Source organism: Saccoglossus kowalevskii, chromosome 7 (genome assembly GCF_978046115.1).
Source record: "Saccoglossus kowalevskii chromosome 7, keSacKowa6.1, whole genome shotgun sequence".
Taxonomy (NCBI): Eukaryota; Metazoa; Hemichordata; class Enteropneusta; family Harrimaniidae; genus Saccoglossus; species Saccoglossus kowalevskii.
In genome coordinates this window covers 26,321,744-26,341,660 of record NC_140647.1, presented here as the reverse complement: position 1 = coordinate 26,341,660, position 19,917 = coordinate 26,321,744, and the positions used below count along the sequence as shown (strand labels likewise).

Sequence of the window (19,917 nt, the reverse complement as noted above, 5' to 3'; positions counted from 1 at the left end):
TATATTTATACGATTTATTGTTCGACAACTGATTAGATCACACAGTCTCCTCGACAATACATAAGAAAGATCTTACTATCATACAGTAATAATATATGAATAAAATGGATTAGAATTTTAATATTTATTATCCTCGGTAATTGTATTCCAACACATCAGGACAGTGACATTTATAAGCACAGATTGTAAGTGTCGTTAATATTTTTATTAGAACAGTGATGTCGGTAAAGTGTATCTATGTTTATATTGAATGCATGGTGCAGTATGGTGGAGGGCACAGGCTGGTTATTAATAAAGGGCAAACGAAATTGATTATAACGTCTTTTATTAATTTGAATGTTTAAAAATAATGACATAATAATAGAGATGGCTGTTTAATTACACGTCGACAGAATGAAACAACACACGTACCTGTCGTATGCAATTATGACTTATGACTTCGTATGCAATTATTCCGACACATACCTTTCCAATTGATCAAGCCTTCCATCGAACACTAAATATGTACAGGAATTGTGACAACTCGCATAGTATTATCTTAAATACAATGTGTTCGTTTCAATTGTCCGTTATGATGGTCAACAGTGTAAATATTATAATGCTATTTTTTCTATTTCAACATGAGATTGGATCAGTAGCTATATAAAATTCTGAGAAAATAACAGTCACATCTAAACATGTACTAGAACTGTAACAAATCACACACAATATACATTTCGTCCGAATGAACAGTAATTGATTTAATACATCTTGAAATATCAAGGTATAATTTAAATTGCCTCCACACGTGCTTATTTCTGTATATACGTATATATTAGATTTTCACATATATATGTAATTAATTTAATATACGTGTAATTTGATTTACGTATATATATGCAATTTACAATTTTCATATTTATGTAATTGGACTTTTAAAAATATTTAATTCCATTTGCAAAAAAATATGTAATTCCACATATGTATCCGTAGTTGTTTTATGAAAACGAATGACATTTTTTGTATGTATCAGGTATCAAAAATGTGGGTCGAAGCTTTTACAGTGACGGCTGGAAAGGGTTTGAAACAACTTAGTAGTGAGAGAGGCCGATAAGATTCAAACTTAGTTAGTGCACAAATAATAAAAGTAAAACATACCACAAACACAAATGAAATCAGTCAAAATCCAGAATTGATTCCAATGGCACTGTCCCACGAGAGTGCAGAACTTAACACTGTTATAAAAATCTGTTATGACTCACCTGTATATAAATATAAAAATTCTTGGGAAACATAAACACTGGAAAAAGATAGTTCTTGAAAGACATCTTGTATATGTACAGTAGTGTTGACAAATTCTTTGTGAATAACAAATATTTGATTGAGTCAGACTCGGCCCCCAAACATGTGATGGGGTGGGAGGCGGTGAACTGACTTCATCTTCATCTATAGGCCGAGCGTGGACTGGTGATACACCTCGCGATTCCGGGTTCTTCAACTTGAACCAGAAAGTTACACTGTGCAAGCTTCTGAGACAAACTACACGCGGACATCTTAACTGGCAGGAGTGTTAACATCATCAAATATTATAACTTTACAATAGGTTTTAAAGTTGTATTGTCGGCAAAACGTAAAATTGGGAGTAATTTAATTTTTAGTACTTTATAAAAAAATGAAATCAGAAATTTGCAGTATTCGAGAATTATACTGATCGAAGCCTGACCCATTGCATCATTTTTCCCACTAATTTATTATTTGTCTTCACTACAATGAATCATATCATGCATTCTGTTTCGGAGAGCACTAAACACAACTAACCTAGGGGGTACGCAATGTTCGAGTTGGCTCGGATACTGTGATTACATGAGTAAAATACTCGTCATATAAATTCAAAGGGGGAGGGGTGGACCTAATGACCACCAAACAGCTCATTGGTACAGTGTGCAACTCCGACAAGTTTTAGTGGAAAAAGCTTCAGATCGAATATTGGCTTTGTAATATAGTCCAGCTTCGATCGTCGAATAGATAATTCTGCGTTCGATTCGGTGTCTTGATAACACCACAAGAAGATGAAAACTGTATCACAAACGAAGCAACAAAACTGCAGAGTGATGTTCGGTCAATCAAGTTGGCAAGGCGAATGAATATCTTTCAACAACAAAAACAAAATTTCTCGTGGAAAATGTGATTCATGTCCAAATTTCAGAAGGCAAGAGCTCCCTCAATGTTAAGCGATATCATTTTATCCTCGGGGGCGAGGCTACGTCACGGACGTTCTACGTTGCTAAGACGCGCACCACTGTACCACGTATTTCTATGGGCTTTGTGTGCGCTGCTGTGGAACGACGGTGGAGCCGGTGAAAACTCGAGAAAACAACACAAACTCAACTTAAAAGTAATCCTGAACAACCATATATGTTACACACGTAGGGCTAATCTTGTTACACTGTTCAGAGGACTCTCAACAACCATCGCAAAGTACCGTTTTCTGCGAGTTTTTGGTCTTTGTTTTCACCGCGAGGGTTGCCAGGCGGTAGAAAATGCCCGGATGTTCGCCCCCGAGGATTCATCACCAATTGATGGTATCATCGCCCTCTAGTGTTGTAATTTAATTTTGTTTGCTATTCATTCTGACATTTTAATTGTAAAAATGGATATTGGAGTATCGTATTCAGGGTAATGGATCGATATTCGACTCCGAATACAGCAAAAATTAAACTGCCTTGCATGTTAAAGATGCAATGTGATAACTTGGATTTTTTTAGTATGATATTTTTGATGTTTCGTCCTGATAGGTTTTTAATTATCCCAAAGTGAAAACGCACATTTGGCAAAAGAATAACAAACACACTAGTACGCATGCGCTTGGACTTACTTGTACGTATAGGTAAATATATTTCATTATTTTACGAAAAATCAAGCCATGATATTTTTTATCGAGATGCGCTATCAAACTAACTTATTTAATCATCGACAAATATATTATTCACGTTTCCTTGATTGGTATTACACTTGTCCATCGCATGAATATAAATGACATTGTTCATTCTGCCCAATTATTCTATTGATAAATTGTATAATATTGTTTTAAACTGAAAGAGTCATCGCTAATATGACATGATAGACCCGCATCACCCGTATACATTGTAAGTACAACATGCATATTTTTGAAATCAAAACATCGACTCGTTACAAATATATTATTCGATGATTCGTATTACATTAAACGATCGTTACCCGCGGAGTTCTCATTCCCTTGATGGTTCGTCTATTATTCATGCACCTGTGGCCACGAATTGTCTAGGTTGACACAATCTTTGATGTAAATCCATTAAGAATACTTCCCGCCGGGAATGCATGACACAGAATGCATGACGAAAATTCCATTAATTCACGAGGGATCCGACCCACACAGGTTTTGAAATTTACCGCGATATGATGTAAACAAGTATTATTGATGCTAAGACGTTTTCTTGGCCTACTTAGGTGTACGTTTATTTCAGACGTGAGCGCCATGCCTAAGTATAGTTTCGAATATTCAGTAGATTGATATATCAACGGAACAATATGGGTAAGTGATGTGTGGTTGGCGTGGCAACGGTAATATTGTTATTACTAAATTTCAATCTCGTTGCGTATTGTCAACATTTGATAAATCCGATATTGTGTTGATCATTCAACATTATAAATTATCAGACCCGCGCGTCATGAGTTAAAAAGCGCGATTCAAGGCAATGACATTTAATATGGCGATGCGTAATTATTTCTTAAGGCAATTTCGTGTTAAATAACAATTACACGCCCTATATCAACCTAAATGATATAGAAACGTTTTTATTTTTTATTTTTCGTCCACGAGGACAGCTTTATTGAAAGAGGGAGCAATAAACACTAAATTTGAAGAATTGTTCTGACGGATCGATCGTATTTATGTAGTTACTAAAATCAAAGTGTTCTTTGTGATGTCAAATTTAATCTTTAACAACTTAGGTTGTCAGGGCAATATGAAAATAACATTAACCGATAATAGATCGGAAGTTGATTAATTTTGTACTGACCCGCATTATCAAAGTGGAATTGACATTGATATTTTCGATAGTAGCCTTGGGACGCACAATTATTTATGTCTATGATTCATGGTTGTATTGCATTGCAGATAGATGACAGGTAGATGATAATTTATATGACATCACCAATACCCAAATCATGCATTCATTTACTGGCTTATAGACCTTTAATTTCATGAATAAATTCATAAAAACACAAATTACTCATTCAGTTTCAACTCACACCTTAATAATAAGTTGAACAATATATTGATTTATTGTCTATGATAAATACATATTGACTTTATTTCCAACACAATAGTAATGTTGCAATGTGTAATCATGACAATGAATAACACTGTACTAATATATACATTGTAATAAATATAACGTTCCGTGCATTTTCCTTGGCACGTTAATATCGGGACAATCTACCGCGAAAACGGGGATTGTCGTGACTGCGTAAGTTATATGTGGGTCTATGCATGCCAGAGCAATGCGCAATAGTCGAAACAGACGCAGCCGTGGCGACAACCTGTTTAACGAATATCTGCACTTCGAATTACAGTATGAAGTTCGATATAATTGTGTAAACAAGTTTGCTTTGAGGACTGTCCCAAATGAATGTAGACTCCATCCCGCTTGAACGTAATTGTAGAGTAAAAATATTAGTGGCTCCAGTACGCATGCGCACACTCGGTAAACGACGTGGAAACCTGTTCCAACTCCAATCACTGTATAGGACCGCAATTATCAGAATTATTTAATCATTTCAGATAATCGACACATTATTCCCAGTGGAGAAACCAAGCACGCCTTCCTGAGTGCAGACCTAATGGAGAGATGTCTACAAGAAATAGGCTACGGTGCCAACCCCAAGAACCCACGCAAAGTCGACTGCAGAGTCACAAGACGTTATTCTACAGTATTCCAACTCGCATTCGAAGAGAGTCTGTGGAGTATAGACAGTTTTCAATCGGAGGATTTCCTAAATCAGAAAGCGAATGTCCCGGAAGAGAAACTGCTCGATTTAACAGAAAAAGGCGACGTATTAGGAGTAAGAAACGTTTTGAAGGTAAAGAATGGATTAATCTTTATTACCCCACTTTTTCTAGCATTGATACACGCATTGACGAGAACCAATTATCCAACTTATTCTCATTAATGTTACGATAGCTGTCACAACGAGTTAAGAATGAATTACAAATCGTACACTTAGTAGAGAGTCAGTAACATTGGCTTTATTCCTTTCCATTCAAAAGGTAATCTTAATAAAAGAAATATGTTCTTGTGTACAATTTATCAGTTTCAATTTTTGCTCTTTTTCTTTAACAATCTGATCTTCAAGAACCAACCAAATCTCGACATAAACTATGAAGGTACCCGTCGTAGCTACAAAGTCACAGCATTACAACTTGCTGCCGAGAACGATCACCTTCACATGATCGATTTGTTGCTAAGAAACGGAGCAACTCAAATCGATGAAACAAGAATACTGAATTGTGAGTTCAATATTAGATTTACATTGCCTCTATCATGCTAAACATATACCTGTATGAAAGTAAGTTTAACATTTCCTAGATCATGCTAAACCTATACCTGTATGATAGCATATCTGTCAGATTTCCTACATCATGGCACACCTAAACCTGTACGAGATCATCTGTCATGTTTCCTAGATTATGGCAAACCCATACCTGTATGAGAGTAACTGCCACATTTCCTAGATCATGGTAAACCTATACCTGTATGAGAGTACTTGTCATGTTTCCTAAATCATGGCAAACCTATACCTGTATGAGAGTAACTGCCACATTTCCTAGATCATGGCACACCTAAACCTGTACGAGATCATCTGTCATTATTCCTAAATCATGGAAAACCTATACCTGTATGAGAGTAACTGTCATGTTTCCTAAATCATGGCAAACCTATACCTGTATGAGAGTAACTGTCATTATTCCTAAATCATGGCAAACCTATACCTGTATGAGAGTAACTGTAATTTTTCTTAAATCATGGCACACCTAAACCTGTACGAGATCATCTGTCATTATTCCTAAATCATGGAAAACCTATACCTGTATGAGAGTAACTGTCATATTTCCTAAATCATGGCATACCTAAACCTGTATAAGAGTAACTGTCACATTTCCTAGATAATGGCAAACCTATACCTGTATGAGAGTAACTGTCATTATTCCTAAATCATGGCAAACTTATACCTGTATGAGAGTAAATGTCATACTAGTATTTCCTAAATCATGGCAAACTTATACCTGCATAAGAGTACCTGTCATTATTCCTAAATCATGGCAAACCTATACCTGTATGAGAGTACCTGTCATATTTCCTTAATCATGGCAAACATATACCTGTATGAGAGTACCTGTCATATTTCCTAAATCATGGCATACCTAAACCTGTATAAGAGTAACTGTCATATTTCCTAGATAATGGCAAACCTATACCTGTATGAGAGTAACTGTCATTATTCCTAAATCATGGCAAACTTATACCTGTATGAGAGTAAATGTCATACTAGTATTTCCTAAATCATGGCAAACTTAAACCTGCATAAGAGTACCTGTCATTATTCCTAAATCTTGGCAAACCTATACCTGTATGAGACTACCTGTCATATTTCCTTAATCATGGCAAACATATACCTGTATGAGAGTACCTGTCATATTTACTAAATCATGGCATACCTAAACCTGTATAAGAGTAACTGTCATATTTCCTGAATTCTGGCAAACCTATACCTGTATGAGAGTAACTGTCATATTTTCTAAATCATGGAAAACCTATACCTGTATGAGAGTAACTGTCATATTTCCTAAATCCTGGCAAACCTATACCTGTATGAGAGTAACTGTCATATTTCCTAAATCCTGGCAAGCCTATACCCGTATGAGAGTAACTGTCATATTTTCTAAATCATGGCAAACCTATACCTGTATGAGAGTAACTGTCATATTTCCTAAATCCTGGCAAACTTATACCTGTATGAGAGTAACTGTCAAATTTCCTAAATCCTGGCAAGCCTATACCCGTATGAGAGTAACTGTCATATTTCCTAAATCCTAGTAAACCTATAGCTGTATGAGAGTAACTGTCATATTTCCTAGATCATGGTAAACCTATACCTGTATGAGAGTACCTCTCCTAAATCATGGCAAACCTATACCCGTATGAGAGTAACTGTCATATTTCCTAAATCCTGGCAAACCTATACCTGTATGAGAGTAACTGTCATATTTCCTAAATCCTGGCAAACCTATACCCGTGTGAGAGTAACTGTCATATTTCCTAAATCATGGCAAACCTATACCCGTATGAGAGTAACTGTCATATTTCCTAAATCCTGGCAAACCTATACCTGTATGAGAGTAACTGTCATATTTCCTAAATCCTAGCAAACTTATACCTGTATTAGAGTAACTGTCATATTTCCTAAATCATGGCAAACCTATACCTGTATGAGAGTAACTGTCATATTTCCTAAATCATGGTAAACCTATACCTGTATGAGAGTAACTGTCATATTTCCTGAATCCTGGCAAACGTATACCTTTATGAGAGTAACTGTCATATTTCCTGAATCATGGCAAACCTATACCTGTATGAGAGTAACTGTCATATTTCCTGAATCCTGGCAAACCTATACCTGTATGAGAGTAACTGTCATATTTCTTGAATCCTGGCAAACCTATAGCTGTATGAGAGTAACTGTCATATTTCCTAGATCATGGTAAACCTATACCTGTATGAGAGTACCTCTCATATTTCCTAAATCATGGCAAACCTATACCCGTATGAGAGTAACTGTCATATTTCCTAAATCATGGCAAACCTATACCTGTATGAGAGTAACTGTCATATTTCCTAAATCCTAGCAAACTTATACCTGTATTAGAGTAACTGTCATATTTCCTAAATCATGGCAAACCTATACCTGTATGAGAGTAACTGTCATATTTCCTAAATCATGGTAAACCTATACCTGTATGAGAGTAACTGTCATATTTCCTGAATCCTGGCAAACGTATACCTTTATGAGAGTAACTGTCATATTTCCTGAATCATGGCAAACCTATACCTGTATGAGAGTAACTGTCATATTTCCTGAATCCTGGCAAACCTATACCTGTATGAGAGTAACTGTCATATTTCTTGAATCCTGGCAAACCTATACCTGTATGAGAGTAACTGTCATATTTCCTGAATCCTGGCAAACCTATACCTGTATGAGAGTAACTGTCATATTTCCTAAATCATGGCAAACCTATCCCTGTATGAGAGTAACTGTCATATTTCCTGAATCCTGGCAAACCTATACCTGTATGAGAGTAACTGTCATATTTCCTGAATCCTGGCAAACCTATACCTGTATGAGAGTAACTGTCATATTTCCTAAATCATGGCAAACCTATACCTGTATGAGAGTAACTGTCATATTTCCTGAATCCTGGCAAACCTATACCTGTATGAGAGTAACTGTCATATTTCCTGAATCCTGGCAAACCTATACCTGTATGAGAGTAACTGTCATATTTCCTAAATCATGGCAAACCTATACCTGTATGTGAGTAACTGTCATATTTCCTGAATCCTGGCAAACCTATACCTGTATGAGAGTAACTGTCATATTTCCTGAATCCTGGCAAACATATACCTGTATAAGAGTACCTGTCATATTTCCTAAATCATGGCAAACCTATACCTGTATTAGAGTAACTGTCATATTTCCTAAATCATGGCAAACCTATACCTGTATGAGAGTAACTGTCATATTTCCTAAATCATGGTAAACCTATACCTGTATGAGAGTAACTGTCATATTTCCCGAATCCTGGCAAACGTATACCTTTATGAGAGTAACTGTCATATTTCCTGAATCATGGCAAACCTATACCTGTATGAGAGTAACTGTCATATTTCCTGAATCCTGGCAAACCTATACCTGTATGAGAGTAACTGTCATATTTCTTGAATCCTGGCAAACCTATACCTGTATGAGAGTAACTGTCATATTTCCTGAATCCTGGCAAACCTATACCTGTATGAGAGTAACTGTCATATTTCCTAAATCATGGCAAACCTATCCCTGTATGAGAGTAACTGTCATATTTCCTGAATCCTGGCAAACCTATACCTGTATGAGAGTAACTGTCATATTTCCTGAATCCTGGCAAACCTATACCTGTATGAGAGTAACTGTCATATTTCCTAAATCATGGCAAACCTATACCTGTATGAGAGTAACTGTCATATTTCCTGAATCCTGGCAAACCTATACCTGTATGAGAGTAACTGTCATATTTCCTGAATCCTGGCAAACCTATACCTGTATGAGAGTAACTGTCATATTTCCTAAATCATGGCAAACCTATACCTGTATGTGAGTAACTGTCATATTTCCTGAATCCTGGCAAACCTATACCTGTATGAGAGTAACTGTCATATTTCCTGAATCCTGGCAAACATATACCTGTATAAGAGTACCTGTCATATTTCCTAAATCATGGCAAACCTATACCTGTATGAGAGTAACTGTCATATTTCCTAAATCATGGCAAACCTATACCTGTATGAGAGTAACTGTCATATTTCTTGAATCCTGGCAAACCTATACCTGTATGAGAGTAACTGTCATATTTCCTGAATCCTGGCAAACCTATACCTGTATGAGAGTAACTGTCATATTTCCTGAATCCTGGCAAACATATACCTGTATAAGAGTACCTGTCATATTTCCTAAATCATGGCAAACCTATACCTGTATGTGAGTAACTGTCATATTTCCTGAATCCTGGCAAACCTATACCTGTATGAGAGTAACTGTCATATTTCCTGAATCATGGCAAACCTATACCTGTATGAGAGTAACTGTCATATTTCCTAAATCATGGCAAACCTATACCTGTATGAGAGTAACTGTCATGTTTCCTAAATTCTGGCAAACCTATACCTGTATGAGAGTAACTGTCATATTTCCTAAATCATGGCAAACCTATACCTGTATGAGAGTAACTGTCATATTTCCTGAATCCTGGCAAACCTATACCTGTATGAGAGTAACTGTCATATTTCCTAAATCATGGCAAACCTATACCTGTATGAGAGTAACTGTCATATTTCCTAAATCATGGCAAACCTATACCTGTATGAGAGTAACTGTCATATTTCCTGAATCCTGGCAAACCTATACCTGTATGAGAGTAACTGTCATTATTCCTAAATTCTGGCAAACTTATACCCGTATGAGAGTAACTGTCATATTTCCTAAATCATGGTAAACCTATACCTGTATGAGAGTAACTGTCATATTTCCTAAATCCTGGCAAACCTATACCCGTATGAGAGTAACTGTCATATTTCCTAAATCATGACAAACTTATACTTGTATGAGAGAAACTGTCATATTTCCTAAATCATGGTAAACCTATACCTGTATGAGAGTAACTGTCATATTTCCTAAATCCTGGCAAACCTATACCCGTATGAGAGTAACTGTCATATTTCCTAAGTCATGGCAAACATATACCTGTATGAGAGTAACTGTCATATTTCCTAAATCATGGCAGACTTATACCTGTATGAGAGTAACTGTCATATTTCCTAAATCATGGCAAACTTATACCTGTATGAGAGTAACTGTCATATTTCCTAAATCCTGGCAAACCTATACCTGTATGAGAGTAACTGTCATATTTCCTAAATCATGACAAACTTATACCTGTATGAGAGTAACTGTCATATTTCCTAAATCATGGCAAACCTATACCTGTATGAGAGTAACTGTCATATTTCCTAAATCATGGCAAACTTATACCTGTATGAGAGTAACTGTCATATTTCCTAAATCATGACAAACTTATACCTGTATGAGAGTAACTGTCATATTTCCTAAATCATGACAAACTTATACCTGTATGAGAGTAACTGTCATATTTCCTAAATCATGGCAAACTTATACCTGTATGAGAGTAACTGTCATATTTCCTAAATCATGGCAAACTTATACCTGTATGAGAGTAACTGTCATATTTCCTAAATCATGGCAAACTTATACCTGTATGAGAGTAACTGTCATATTTCCTAAATCATGACAAACTTATACCTGTATGAGAGTAACTGTCATATTTCCTAAATCATGACAAACTTATACCTGTATGAGAGTAACTGTCATATTTCCTGAATCATGGCAAACCTATACCTGTATGAGAGTAACTGTCATATTTCCTAAATCATGGCAAACCTATACCTGTATGAGAGTAACTGTCATATTTCCTGAATCATGGCAAACCTATACCTGTATGAGAGTAACTGTCATATTTCCTAAATCATGGCAAACCTATACCTGTATGAGAGTAACTGTCATGTTTCCTAAATTCTGGCAAACCTATACCTGTATGAGAGTAACTGTCATATTTCCTAAATCATGGCAAACCTATACCTGTATGAGAGTAACTGTCATATTTCCTGAATCCTGGCAAACCTATACCTGTATGAGAGTAACTGTCATATTTCCTAAATCATGGCAAACCTATACCTGTATGAGAGTAACTGTCATATTTCCTAAATCATGGCAAACCTATACCTGTATGAGAGTAACTGTCATATTTCCTGAATCCTGGCAAACCTATACCTGTATGAGAGTAACTGTCATTATTCCTAAATTCTGGCAAACTTATACCCGTATGAGAGTAACTGTCATATTTCCTAAATCATGGTAAACCTATACCTGTATGAGAGTAACTGTCATATTTCCTAAATCCTGGCAAACCTATACCCGTATGAGAGTAACTGTCATATTTCCTAAATCATGACAAACTTATACTTGTATGAGAGAAACTGTCATATTTCCTAAATCATGGTAAACCTATACCTGTATGAGAGTAACTGTCATATTTCCTAAATCCTGGCAAACCTATACCCGTATGAGAGTAACTGTCATATTTCCTAAATCATGGCAAACATATACCTGTATGAGAGTAACTGTCATATTTCCTAAATCATGGCAGACTTATACCTGTATGAGAGTAACTGTCATATTTCCTAAATCATGGCAAACTTATACCTGTATGAGAGTAACTGTCATATTTCCTAAATCCTGGCAAACCTATACCTGTATGAGAGTAACTGTCATATTTCCTAAATCATGACAAACTTATACCTGTATGAGAGTAACTGTCATATTTCCTAAATCATGGCAAACCTATACCTGTATGAGAGTAACTGTCATATTTCCTAAATCATGGCAAACTTATACCTGTATGAGAGTAACTGTCATATTTCCTAAATCATGACAAACTTATACCTGTATGAGAGTAACTGTCATATTTCCTAAATCATGACAAACTTATACCTGTATGAGAGTAACTGTCATATTTCCTAAATCATGGCAAACTTATACCTGTATGAGAGTAACTGTCATATTTCCTAAATCATGGCAAACTTATACCTGTATGAGAGTAACTGTCATATTTCCTAAATCATGGCAAACTTATACCTGTATGAGAGTAACTGTCATATTTCCTAAATCATGACAAACTTATACCTGTATGAGAGTAACTGTCATATTTCCTAAATCATGACAAACTTATACCTGTATGAGAGTAACTGTCATATTTCCTGAATCCTGGCAAACCTATACCTGTATGAGAGTAACTGTCATATTTCCTAAATCCTGGCAAACTTATACCTGTATGAGAGTAACTGTCAAATTTCCTAAATCCTGGCAAGCCTATACCCGTATGAGAGTAACTGTCATATTTCCTGAATCCTGGCAAACCTATACCTGTATGAGAGTAACTGTCATATTTCCTAGATCATGGCAAACCTATACCTGTATGAGAGTAACTGTCATATTTCCTAAATCATGGCAAACTTATACCTGTATGAGAGTAACTGTCATATTTCCTAAATCATGACAAACTTATACCTGTATGAGAGTAACTGTCATATTTCCTAAATCATGGCAAACTTATACCTGTATGAGAGTAACTGTCATATTTCCTAAATCATGGCAAACTTATACCTGTATGAGAGTAACTGTCATATTTCCTAAATCCTGGCAAATTTATACTTGTATGAGAGAAACTGTAATATTTCCCGTACCAGTGCAAACCTTCACACTATGTAAATACCTGTCATATTTCATATTTTTCAAAAATGTTGAAAATCATTGAATAATTTTGTTACTCATGCCATGTTATGTGAAATGACTGCCACCCATTCAATTGTATTTCACAACAAGAATGGCTCGGGTTGGGTTGAATTTTGGCAAAAATCAAATTAATTCCAAGGCTAACCCTAACTTTGAAGCAGGACATTTCTGTCTGCGTGATCATGTTCTGTCTTTCATCGCACCACATAATGTCACGTAGTTACGCAGTTTAAACAATGTCACGTGAATGACACATCATGTCATATACTATTATTATATTACTCATATCATTACTCGTTATGAATATTATTGATTTATAAGTCTTTAGTGTTTTGTTGTTTAAAAATCTTGTTTTTTTTATAATAGTGGATGAAAGATGTGTGAGTAACAGTTTGCAACGCCTAAAGCATTATGCGGCTCTTTCCAGTCCTGCGTATATTTCCCTCACGAAAAAAGATGTCATAGCAACAGCTTTTGATTTAAGATTGAAGATAGACAGAATGCGAATTCTGAGTGATTTTGAAGGCACGTTCAAGGTCAGTTTTATATTGTATACTTTTGTTGATAAAAGCAAACTATTTTACAATTGTCCTACGACAGATATTTGAGATACTATCAGGGGGAAATTCTTCTCCTCTGAGGTTCTCCACACATGCCAGGGGGAAATCTCGTCTGGTCTCTATATCACGTCCCCTGGAGGTACGGGATCGGGAAAGTCACTTAAACTTTACAGTCAAATAAGACACACACAATGAAATACTTTTCAACTCTCGTCTTAGTCGGTCAGTCGAGCACTCTATAAGACACAGCGCCCTGGGGAAAAGGCTGACCCAAGACTCTCTCTAGACTGTCTTAGACTGCGTCTCTCCTCATGTACTCTCCAAGACCAACTCAAACAACTGTATTCACTTTCAAAACCTTAACCAATTACAAAGCAGTATACAGACTCTAGGGCGTAACCTTCAATCATACAGCCAATCATACTAAGTACTGAACACGTCATATCTTTTGATTAATCGTTCACTATATTAATAACTGTCAGAAGTAGTAGTCCGAATAGCGACGGTTATCTTGTAATTAGTTCCAAATCACTGAACCAAGTTCCGTCCAGAACCTCGAATGTGTCTAAACGATGACAGACATAACACAGCCATTCGCTAGTAATCAACTAAATAAGTCGATCAACAGATACGTGTAAACAATTTCATCATAATACCAGCAATAACAAGATATGTCAGTCTCCATTATAATTATTAATAACGAGTTGTATATTTATGTGGTTTCTGACAACAGTGCGAATATGAAGAATTGATAATGAAACTCGCAACATTCTCCAGTCAAATTCTCTCGTTTTGCAAAGACTCTCCAGAAGTAGATGTGCTATTAGAAGGGCCACGGCAAAAATGCACCAATCAAAACAATTGTTATAATTGTGGATATTACCCGAAACAACGTTGGAAGTTGCTACACAGTGCAGTAGATACTTATCAAAAAGAGGTAATTATGTTATTATTTATATATTGCCGTTCGTGCATTATTTATGTCATATTGTGAAGTGGAAATAACATACCTAATAATAAATCCCTAGAAAATAGAACACAAAATAAATGCATGACAACAAATGACGATCGGCAAGAACATAACAACTGACACTACACTAAACACTACACTAAACACTACAATAAACACTACACTAAAACACTACACTAAACTACATAGTCAAATAATTTGGAAAAATATATATGTACTCACTGTATACAAAAAGTGATTTCATGTGTTTCACAAAGAGTGAGCACTGTTCTACACGTGGCTCCTGCCATATTAATATTCTGTATGAAACTTGATGTCTACTTCAGCCAAATAACATTGATGCCATCTGAGATAATCTTTCATTGTATTCAACTACATACTAATCATTCTGCCAAAAAACATTTAGAATGTCAAGGATGGTTGTTTTCTACGAAAGAAGACAATGTCTGTATAAAAAAGTATGCATATGTATTACAGGCCATGGCTTATTAAATAATCTATATATATATCCCATAGGAAAAAGTTGGATATTGTTGCACAGATGTGGATAATTAGATGACAGTACAATAATTAAAAACGTCTCTTTTGTCGCCATATAGTCTGGTCAGTCAAATCAAGGCACACATCTAAATTTGAAGCAGAGGGAACAAAATCTGCAGTCTTCTTAAAGCGCGATGGTCGTCGCGCAGCGCGTGTTCGAATTTCATGTAAATATACAATGTATTTTACGCGCGTTGTATACGTCACTATAAGTCCCATATCGAACAAGACGCGGCACGACGACTGCCGCCCTTTAATTTCAATTCAACTGAATAAATGATTGGAATTTAAGGCAGTCACTGTTAATGGAAAGCACATTGTCAATACTAGTACATATATATGAGGGAATTGGCTTTTTGGTACTTTTTGTTTTAGCTCATTTTTCTGACAAATCAGCTTCATATGATTTATATGTATAAGATTTAATCATTTCACTAATATTTCTTGTGACCCAATAAACTTATGGAATGTACCAGACAATCTATGAATTTGTTTTTTTAACCTCAATAATAAGTAATTTCTGAATTAAGTTGTTATCCACGTTCACCGCTACCAATTTAGTGCTTTCAATTTCTCTTAATATTTTTAAAGTAAAGTTCGCCTCAACATTACTATTGCTATATTTGCCTTCTTTTCGCATACATTAACGGTGTATCTTATTTATTGTCCTTTACAGTTCGTATCTGAATATAAATGCCAAGAGGCCATATCAAATGAATGGATGAAAGGACAGCCGCATTGGAGTCGGAAATTTGGCTTTGGTTGGTCTGTTGTAAGATTACTCATGGAGATACTTATATTCGGATTTCTCCAACCTTTCCTTGCAATGATCGCCATCGTGTGGCCATATAGCAGCATTGCTGAATACGTCTTTCTCCCAAGAACATCTTTCATGATGGAAGTCTTCTCTTTTCTCCTTTTCCTTGTTATCCACATCCAAAACAGTATGACTTTACTTCACTCAGGCACAAAAATTAATTGGGCCTTTCAAGTTATTGACTTAGAGCATTTAATTACCACTACGTTGCCGATGACATACCACTTTCTGTGGGTGGTAGGTTCCTTTTTGAAAGAATATAATGTAATCAGATATCGTGGTCTGAAACTGTACGGTGTATGGAGACTCACCTACCTAATTTGGCTCTTTATGCTCCTCGCATTTTACATCATGGTCGGCGTGGACATCATTGTTGTGCGTGACTTGTCAACACCCAGTATCCGCCCACTTGCGTGCTTTAGCATTACCTTAGGTGTCATGCAAGGAATGCGCATACTGGAGAACAACTGCTTTCTAGGGAAGATGCTGCTCTCCTTCCAGAAGATGGTTCCCGATGTTATACGTTTCTTCAGTGTATTCTTTCTTATGGCAACCTCTTTTGCCTTTGGCATGTTTCTATTATATGATAACTTACCTGGTGGACATGTGGCCTATAAAGGGTAAGCTGAACGATATACATTTCATTAAAGGTTGCGCAGTCCCGTAGCGGAAAAGTTCTTCTGGTAAATGATCACAATAGTCCCAAAAGATGGATTCAGATTTCATTCCAATAACCTCCTACACATGGATTGTTTCAAGAAAAATAATATGATTACCCTTTTCATGGTCCAGATATTTTGTACAAATTCATTTATCTTTGTATAACGCGTGCATCTTGATTTTTCAGGGTGAATGTTCCAGCAAAGCATTGTGGCGGGACGAATGTTCGTGCAGGTGACGTAAGAATCCGAGAATAAATTACACACAACGCACAAAAGTGATTTCTTTGCAATTATCTTTTTTACTTGCAGATTTAAAGATATGATAGCGAAACTATTCTGGGCACTATTCGGAGTACACGACGTCGCGTATCTGTCCATCACTGACTCTTACTCTCCAAATACGTCATCAACCACGAATGGTTCATTGAACGGCCACTCCCCGCTCACGTACGATGAACTTTTGCCTCTCGAGCATTCAGGCATAGTCATGTACTCGACTTACTGTGTCACGGTTATTCTAATCTTTTTAAACTTACTCATTGCCATGATGTCTGACACGTACTCGAGAGTTCAGGTAAACATAGCCAAGACAGAATTATTATATTCAAGATTATAATCGGATTGATTGACTCCTGCTGCACGCGCACAGATTGGGTCGTACGTTTCAGGGGCGTGTACTATTATTCATCCGCGGTGACGTCGCAGCGATCGTTCTGATCTGATTGGTCAAGTTCAGTTTCCAAATTTAAAAATTGTTTTATGTTTATAAATCGTGTTTTTTTCAAACAGCTTTTCTGAAACCACTGTACAACGCACGATAGTAAATTGTTCATATTATATTTGTACACTGTATATTTAACATTAATTATCTATCTCTTAGGAGGGAATCGACACTGAATGGAAGTTTGTGCGCACGCGTCATTGGATGCATTATATTGATAGTGGAGTCAGATGGAATCTGTGTCCTCCCTATAATATCGTCGCCTGGCCATGGTTCGCTTTCCTTCATCACTGGACAAGGTGTCGATGTGGCAAACGGATACAGATTTCTGAACACCAGGTACAGTGACTTCATGAACAGTGGAGACAAATATAATTTGTATTTATTAAGAAAGCATAGTGTAATGAGTACTGAAGACTAATTATATAGTTATTGTTACAGGTGGAGACAACGTTTGTAAGACCCAGACTTACGTATGAAAAGGTGATTGGAAATTAATTTATAATTTAAGATTTAATCGACATTTCGTATAATGAAACTAAAAATACTGTGTCAATTACGCGTTGTATGTACAAATGATATTTATTCACACCTCCAATACTGTATTAATTTTGCTTACCCTCGATGTTTTTGTTCCAGCTGTTGAAACTACTTCTTTGTCGATACTTCCAGGCCCGCGACGAAAACGTATCATACCCGTCGACTAAGGATGCGAGTACTTCGACTGAAAGATTCAACATGTCGTTCTAATAACGATGTAATATGGATGAGAACGTGTAATTTTTAATATTATTTTTTGATGACGCATGTATTATAATCTTTATAATGATAAAATATGTTTGGCAAAATAATGAAAAACTTATATTATAGTACTGGTGCATACGATAACAGTTGGTGCACGTGCGCTTTCTTGTTCAAGTTCATTTCCGTAGAAAAATACTATATTTGTTTGTGTTCTGGGAAACAATTATTTTAGTTTACGATTAATCATAATAATAATTGTTCAACAACATCTAATGTCAAACAACAACATTAAAAATGTTTTTTGCCGTCTATATATTGTGTAATATCTTTATTTATTTTTTACTTCACCGTTCCCGCTACTGTGGAACGCAGCAACGTCACGTGCCAAGCATAATGGTAAATACAACGTGTTTCGTGCGTCACCAACATTCCATGCCACAATACCACTTTTTTATATTTTTCAACGCAAGATGGCAGAATCAGCTGAAATCCTGAATATTTAATCGAGTGTGGCCTGTTATCAAATATGCAGCACGAACTGTGTTAAATTCATAATACTGCAACATTTGTTTAAATTCTAGTATAATAGTTTAGTGTTGCAATTGTTGATCATTATCATTGGAATATAAAAAGTGGCATTGTAATATTAAATCAACTGTTGATCAACATCACAAATATGTAGCATGTGTTGTATTTTTAATCTGAGATTTATCATGAATCTAGTATTAGTGATGTACCTCATTTTCTCAGGATATTTAGCTGATGACGCCCTCTAGTGTTAAAAAAAGTGGTATTGCAATATTACCCGGTAAGTCAACTGTTTCCCATTACTAGTATCATAGACAGGTAGAACAGAATGCATGTTTATGATACTGTGTAAAGTAAACAAAAACGTTTAGTGATATAACTAGGCTTAGAATTTTTTGCTAATAACGCTCTCGAGTATTGGAATCCTCGGGGGCGGACATCCGGGCATTTTCTACCGCCTGGCAACCCTCGCGGTGAAAACAAATACCAAAAACTCGCAGAAAACGGTACTTTGCGATGGTTGTTGAGAGTCCTCTGAACAGTGTAACAAGATTAGCCCTACGTGTGTAACATATATGAATCTGGTTGTTCAGGATTACTTTTAAGTTGAGTTTGTGTTGTTTTCTCGAGTTTTCACCGGCTCCACCGTCGTTCCACAGCAGCGCGCACAAAGCCCATAGAAATACGTGGTACAGTGGTGCGCGTCTTAGCAACGTAGAACGTCCGTGACGTAGCTCCGCCCCCGAGGATAGGAAAAGTGCATTGTAATTGTATTCATTGATTTCCCGCTATCACAATGATGTGTTATATTCACGATTCCTTGGGATTTGTTACAATTCTAGTACATGCTTTGTCATGCAACTTAGTTACTCAAGATATTTTAGCTGATGACGTCAATTATCCCAAATATGTAGTCCATGTATGTTTAGCGATGCAAGTTCAGCTGATTGCGTCTCTAGTGTTGAAATATGGGAAATAGTTGTAGTACCGGTAAATCTACTGATGCCTAATCAGATATGTAACATGAAAGATGTTTTATGATTGTATTAGGAGATGTTTCATAACTCTTGTACATGCTTATTACTTTATTGCTAGATGGCAAAACTCGTGATCTATAGTTTAAAGCTTCTACATTCTACCAAGTTACCCCCTCTCATTAAGGTGAAGTTGGGACA

The 19,917-nt window shown here is 36.2% G+C and overlaps 1 protein-coding gene across 1 annotated transcript; it reads left to right on the top strand.

Annotated features, from left to right (window-relative positions):
- Positions 1-3,546: 3,546 nt before the first annotated feature.
- LOC102809712 (short transient receptor potential channel 5-like) lies at positions 3,547-17,818 on the top strand. The gene is made up of 8 exons (XM_006825504.2): positions 3,547-3,550; positions 4,802-5,100; positions 5,374-5,527; positions 13,567-13,736; positions 14,494-14,697; positions 15,947-16,707; positions 17,059-17,323; positions 17,630-17,818. Exons 1-8 carry the CDS (start codon positions 3,547-3,549, stop codon positions 17,816-17,818), a joined length of 2,046 nt encoding a protein of 681 aa, XP_006825567.2.
- Positions 17,819-19,917: the final 2,099 nt, after the last annotated feature.